Genomic DNA, 6,784 nt, shown 5'->3' on the forward strand with positions numbered 1-6,784 from the left:
TACTGGCAACTCATTTTCTCTACGAATTTGCATTTGATCTAAAACCGAAAAGTAATAGTTGAAATTTCATTCAAAGAAACAATTGGAAAAAAATGGAATAATTTCTCGAATTACAATGGACAGTCGTCCTTGCGCTATAGTTTGGAGGTAGAAGATCATTTACTAACAGAACAATACATATAACACTCTTTCGTCATATCAGACCTTTTCAACTATCATATCTAAGATTGCACATCGTATTTTATATCCACAATCAATTTATCCTGCCCTGGCAGCCCTTATTAGGTCAGGAAACAATATTAGAACAGCACTATTACATCCCCTCTCTTCTTACAGAACCTACATACTTCTTGCCAATTAGGAATTACTCAAAAGCCGGCTAGCACAAAGGTATGAGATTCAAAGATCTGCCCAAAAAGAAAAATAAAGGCAGGCAGAAGAAAAGAAAACTAAAAATGAAAAAAGAATAAAAATGTAAAAAACCCTACAAAAGGGACAATTTGTTTTGCTTTCCTTTTTGTTTATTTATTCATGCTACTCATCAGTCAGCAGTTGATCGGTTATAGGAACTTGACCAAAAATGTCAGGGCAACCTTCCCAGTTGCCCTTCTCCCTTGCCTCCCAATAGCCACCTATGTATCGGTATGTATCAGTTGCCTTATCCTTTGAAAACCATCTCGGCTTCCAGCCACTCTCTTGCATCTTCCTTGCCTGAAAATACAAGATGTTAGGACTTAGGACAGTGTATAATTAGTTAATTTGTCATATCTGCACCGCAATGTTATAAGACCAGCAAAAAGACAACACAGCCTCCTTATCTGTCACATGCCCTCACTCACACAATTGTTTTTTTCTTTTCTTTTTCCTCTCAAGTAACATCAAATACCCTTGGAGGAAAGCACCATATAAACAAACACAAGGCAGCTTTCACTACAGAAAGACAACATATCCTACTTATCTGGTATTGGTATCCATCATATCAATTCCTTGAGATGATGACGGCTGAGCAATCCAATAACATCCAGGAACTTAAAAAGATACATCAGACCAGCTTCAATTCATACAAAACCAACCCCTCCCCACCTGCCCCCCTCATAACTTTTCCAAAAAAGAAAACCCATACTGCACATCTTGCTTGCCCGCTTGTGCAGTAATGCTTTGCAAGGGCACGTGTTACTTCTATATATTGTGGGCGTATGCATGTGCAATTGACCCCAATTTAACAAGTGATAAATAAAACTCAAATACAACTTGAAAAGGAAAATGAGCAACAACCTGACGCTGTCTCTGTTCAAGTCTGAGTTTCTCAGAATTGGCCTTGTCATACTCGCCATTCTCCAGGCTTCTCTGATCAGGCCTCAGCCTTGAATCTGTTGGTGGCAATTTTTCCTGATCATACATTTTCAAGTTAAAACACTAAATTTTAAAAATAAAGAAGCTAAGAACTTCAAGGGGCAAAACAGTGCAGGATGTTGGCACCTCACCTTTAGCTCAGGGGTGAGTTCATTCAGAGTGATGGCAAAGCGGGTGAAATTGTAACGGGTCGGGTACTTAGCTGGTTTGCTGCGTTTCCAGAGGACCTGTGCGTCAGACAGCTGTTCAGTTCCCTTCCCTTTCCCACCGAAGTAATCACCATTAACAAATTGCATGCTCTCATCCCATTTACCAACTACCGTTGCAACGGTTTTCCCATGCCTATCCTGTACAACTCCTTGCACCTACAAGTAAAAAGTCATCATGACAAACAAATTAATTTCAAATCTTTTAATCATGAGAAATTTAGATATATGCCCATCATAACTTCATCAATTAGATATTTACTCATCAAAACTTTAATTTTAGTTATTTCCCCATTCAAACCTATTCAATTTATTTATATCCACATTTAGTGACTTAATCAATCAAAAAACACTAATTAATATTGATAGAAAAATAAAATTACATTTTTGCCCTTATATCTTCATTCCCTTTGCTAATAACCGGTCCTCTCCTTCTCCATTAGTTATTTCTTTGATTTGTTTTTTGCAAAAGAAGAACTTCAGAAGTGGATAAGAAAATGTAGTTAAATTAAAGAGCCAAGAGGGAATGATATTTGCATATGTGCTCAAAATATTTAATCAATGGTTCTGCTCAAAATGTCACACATCAGCACACTGTTGGGATCCTCACTTCCTTTTCAATGTCATGATAAACTGATATATGATAAGATGAAGAGCACAGGTCATCAATGAAAATAGAGGAAATTATTTCAAGAAGCAACTCCATTTGGATTTGACCCGTCGGACCGAAATCAAGTAGATGGTAGGATTTTATCTAAGTCGCTATTTCCACGGGGATAGCCTCATTTCGATGGAGACTAGGATTATATCGCCTTGCTTCAAGTAATACCCAAATCCTAGTTTAGCCTTTTCTTTAGCTTAAATTCTACTTGTCAATGGAAGTCAAATGGGCATTGTTTGGTTCTCTGTTTTATACTTTGATTGTAATCTTTTAAAATGGGGAGCTTTCTCTTTTGGATAAATGCAAGCACAATCAGCAACACTGGCGTTGCAAATTGGGTCTTGAATTTGATTGTGAAAAGAAAAAGAACAAAAGAAAAAGAGGAGGGCCGGTTATTAGCAAATGAACGGATAAGGGCAAAAATGTCCCTTGATATGTTTATCAGTGTTAAGTAGTGTTTTTAATTGGTTAAATCACAGAATGGGTATATAAATAAAATAAATGAGTTTGAATGGGGAAATAACTAAATTTAAAGATTTGATGGGTAAATATCTAATTTATGATGGGCATATATCTAAATTTCTCTTTAATCATTGGCTTACGTAAGGACAAAGAAATTACCTGGTGCGGATTACGATCAATTATGGATTGCTCCTTGAATTTTAGCTTGCATGAAAATTCCCTATTGCCTTCGATGCGCATTGTTCCATAGTGATCACAGTACAGCTTCCCCAATATAAGGTTATATATGGATGTCGTCACCTTTACAGAAAAATATAAATTAGCACGTTCAAATATTTGCCTTTAAGGGTCAAAATGTGCATAACAAAAAGATGTCAACCTTGCTCCATTGAAAGACTTCACCGTCATCAAACTCAAGTGTGAGAACACCAACAGGGTCTAGTTGGATTGAGCGACCCCAAAACTTGCTCTTCAAGGTACTATCGGCCCAAAATTTCCACCCATTTCCCTCACAATGGCACGCTACAATCATTGGGTGGTGGCTCACCTATAATTTTAACGAATATACATATAATATTTGATATTTGTTGAAATATACTCAGGTGGTAGAAAATTCTCAAAATGACCACAATTATTAATAAAATAAAACTTACTTTTTCTGAGAAAAAACGGATACCCTTGTCAGGAAAGTCAGCTTCATAAGTCTCCCCTAAGACTGGATTGAATGGTTTACATGTTCTACCTTCAGTTGACGCATACCCTGACACGGCAAAAGCTGCGACACAGAGAGCCCTCATAAGGCTATTTCCCTACGAAAATTGTTTATCATAATATTAAAATTTGAATTTGGTGCAATTTTCACCTAGCAAACATTGTAAAAACAATGTGTATTAACGAGTACAAAATTTTTGTTTCTTGTTACTTACTCTTTTGCCCCATTCATATGCACGGTCAAGAAGATACGAGTATTCAAGGTCCTCGAAGCATTTCTCCAGCGACGACAACGGTTCGTTGAAGTATACTGGGAGGCAAACCTTGGTTAAATCCTTGCCAATATTATCCTTTATCATATTCCAGAGGCTGACTCCCTTCTCCTTTTCTACTGGATCAGGTAGCTTCCTTCGCCTCCTGACATATGGGTAGCTTGTCCCAACCACTTGCATTGATGGGTCAATACCGTCTGAGGGAGGCGGTTCGTCAGAATCTGAATCGTTGTCAGAGCGGTGGAAATCTGAATTACTGCTCTTGAAAGAGCTTGAAGAGAGAAAATCACGCGTGTCAAAGTAGGCACCATCTTCTTCTTCAGCCTCTTCTTCATTCCTCTCATTGAACTCGTCAGAATCTGATCCGCTCCCTTCTGAGTGTATTTGCATGCATATTTTTACAGATTAAGCACAAGTAGGTATTAAAGACAATAATGTATGGTATGCAGTGAAACAATTTTAGCCTTTTCTGGTGAGAAGATTAAAATAGGAGAAAGTTTGTATTTTACAAACAGTGCTGGAACTCTGGGTAACTGATTCCGAAGGGTGTCTACTTTATCAGAAATGGTCGATTTTTCTACCATTTTTAAATCATACCACTATATTTTTCATGACGGGTTCTAGAAGCAGAGCCGTACTCTTTTGATTGTCTCTGGCTCTCATCAACGAGCGTATTCTCCAAGTCAACCTTTTCTGTCTACATCCAAATCATTTACAAAAGATATACATCAGAAGACATTACAGTTTCCTTGATCTAAGTAATGAAAAGAAAATCAACACAGATATACCAACGCTGAACAAGTACTTTGGTTGCACATTATCATGTGCAAAGTCATTCCATGCCCCATGTGATAACTCAATTCTAACTTCAGTGGTGGTCAAATATACCAGGACTTAAATATTGGCATTTGACTTGACTTTCCTTAAATCTGAATCTCAAACAAAAAGAACAATCCCAAACCTAACCCTTCAGTAACTGCAAATCCCAAGGGAAAAAAAAAAGAAAAAGGGAGAAGACATTAATTCTGCGCTAGTTATAGAAACTAGGATTAAATCCCAATAGCCTAACTTTAAACAATATAAAATTTAACTCCAAAAAGGAGATTATATCCAAGGATTACCTCAAAATGCCAATGACGAAACAAACAAAGGAAAAAAAAAATATACCTCTAAATGACGAAGAGTATCGACAAGCCTAGCATGGCGCTGCTTGAGCAGAGTGAGCTGGCTCTGCAAGGCAGCAAACTCCTCTCTCACGAGACGCTCGCAATCAATGATCACAGTTTCAGGCACCCCCTCCTCATGTAGACGCTGCCTCAGTCGTTCCGCCACGGCTGCTGCCGCCCCTGCATTCGGCCCATCTTTGTCGCTATTTGACATTCTCGGGAACATCTCCTTCACCGCCTAGATTTCACAAATCAGTAATTAATTTTGAGCTAGTGAAGATCCCTGAGACGTGGATAGTTACCGAGGAAGAAATGTACCAGTAAATATTCAAGCCATGTGGCACGATCTTCCCTAGTCTCGGCTCTCAGCCTCAGCGTCTTAGTTCCCGAAAAAATGGAGAATCGCCTGTCATCAGATCTGCTCTCTCTTATTTGTGAAACCTGTGAATATTAGAAACTTTTAACTTGATCAAGTGATTGTTTCCAATTGCATTTCAATTTCACTTGTTCACAGAGTGGTGTATGCTGGTATTTCAGAATTATGTTTTTAAACGTTTGTTCTTGCTCAGTTTACAAATAGAAATAGATTTATGCCGATGTATGAAATTTGGAAATATAATATGAGAACATGAATGTGACGAATGAACATCCCTGAGGTGTTTACAGTGCCAGAAACTATGTAGCACGATCAATGCACAGGACATAGCATTATGCTGCATATTGTATCTGACCATCGGAGAGACACAGAAAACTTTATCCAGATGAATTAAAGAGAAAAGGGAAGAAAACAGAAATTAATATGAAGAGATAAATAAATAAAAACTGTATAGAGAACGTCTGATTCTGATCAAAACGAAAATGAATAGAAATCCGCCAAATCTTCTATTCAGGAACACTCAAAGAACAATTATCATAAGATCCAGGAAAAACTAAAGCATGTACCTTGAGGTGCACTTCTCCAATCGGCTTCCTGGCATGCACCGGCGATCCGCCGTTGCCATGGCCATGGTTGTACCCATAATTGTGACCGTGCCCGTGGTCGCTACTCTTGGCACGATTAACCCTTTTGAGCGACTCCTCGCCGATCACGACGCTCCCCTTCTCAGTCTCGGGATTGACATCAATCCGATCGGGGCCATGAATCTTGTAATAGGAGAGAACCCCGTCTTGAAGAACGAACCACCTCGGTCTCCATCCTTTTCCGTAATTGACCCATTTGTAGAGAATTCCAGAGATTTCGTGATGCGTCGGAAGAAGCACTTCCCGGAATGAAGCACGGACTGAAGCGGAGGCCGGGTTGGAGGAGGAGGTGGCAGAGAAGGAGCGCGAGCGGGCGGGAGGCGGTGGGGGAGGGGACATGGGCTGGACCGGAGCGGTAGGAGAAGGCGAAGAGGAGGAATGTTGGTGGTTGGCCGCGGCCGGGGACACAGGAATGGGAGGCGTGCAGCAAAAGGGGTGCATCAAGAAAGAAAGGTGAGAAGAAATAAAAAAACAATTTCTTGCTCTTTTGATTTTGTTTAGTTTCTTGTTTGTTTGTTGGGATTTGAGTTTTAGTTTGTGGAGGGGCGGGGGGAGGAGACGAGACGAGGAGTCGCAAGTCGTCGCCAGTCGTGACCGCCACCACGGCCGGGGATAGGGAAGTTAACAGGTTGGATTATACATTGCGGGGAGAATTAGTTTCGGATTTAAATATTTGGAGAAATGATTCAGGCCCCCCAATATGCTGAGCTCGCATTTTGTAAAGTCTGTTAATAAGCAATGATTAATCTTCATTTAGAGTTCTATTTTAGAAAGTATGGTTGATTTTAATATAATTTTACTATGTTTATTCCACTTAATTAGTATATATAGAAAATAGTATTTTACTCTTATTCACTTTTTCTACAAAGAAATAAAATTTAGAAATATCAATAAATTTTAAAATGAACGATGTTGCAATTATTTTTAGTAATG

The 6,784-nt window shown here is 39.0% G+C and overlaps 1 protein-coding gene across 7 annotated transcripts; it reads right to left on the minus strand.

Moving 5' to 3' along the window:
• Positions 1–239: 239 nt before the first annotated feature.
• LOC144551325 (oxysterol-binding protein-related protein 1C-like) lies at positions 240–6,522 on the minus strand. Of its 7 annotated transcripts, none has more exons than XM_078299252.1 (11): positions 5,774–6,522; positions 5,150–5,272; positions 4,833–5,069; positions 4,263–4,362; positions 3,609–4,039; positions 3,336–3,491; positions 3,062–3,229; positions 2,842–2,982; positions 1,485–1,718; positions 1,276–1,389; positions 240–711 (listed from the first exon to the last, which is right to left on the minus strand). In XM_078299252.1, the coding sequence occupies exons 1-11, from the start codon at positions 6,290–6,292 to the stop codon at positions 535–537; spliced, it is 2,400 nt and encodes a 799-aa protein (XP_078155378.1). In that variant the 5' UTR covers positions 6,293–6,522; the 3' UTR covers positions 240–534. The 7 variants fall into 7 exon arrangements, with proteins under 7 accessions (XP_078155378.1, XP_078155384.1, XP_078155381.1 ...); XM_078299258.1 differs by having other exon boundaries at positions 4,263–4,358; positions 5,774–6,461; XM_078299255.1 differs by having other exon boundaries at positions 3,609–4,036; positions 4,304–4,358; positions 5,774–6,453.
• Positions 6,523–6,784: the final 262 nt, after the last annotated feature.

Source organism: Carex rostrata, chromosome 3, assembly GCF_964058835.1.
Source record: "Carex rostrata chromosome 3, lpCarRost1.2, whole genome shotgun sequence".
In the NCBI taxonomy this organism is placed as follows: Eukaryota; Viridiplantae; Streptophyta; class Magnoliopsida; order Poales; family Cyperaceae; genus Carex; species Carex rostrata.

Bases quoted from the DNA above. Each gene is read 5' to 3' on its own strand.
- LOC144551325 (XM_078299252.1), bottom strand. From the start codon at position 6,292: ATGCACCCCTTTTGCTGCACGCCTCCCATTCCTGTGTCCCCGGCCGCG. The intron at 5,070-5,149 runs GTACATTTCTTC...TGTGAAATCTAG, and splicing joins CATGGCTTGAATATTTACTG to GCGGTGAAGGAGATGTTCCC. The intron at 3,230-3,335 runs GTAAGTTTTATT...TTAAAATTATAG, and splicing joins TCCGTTTTTTCTCAGAAAAA to GTGAGCCACCACCCAATGAT.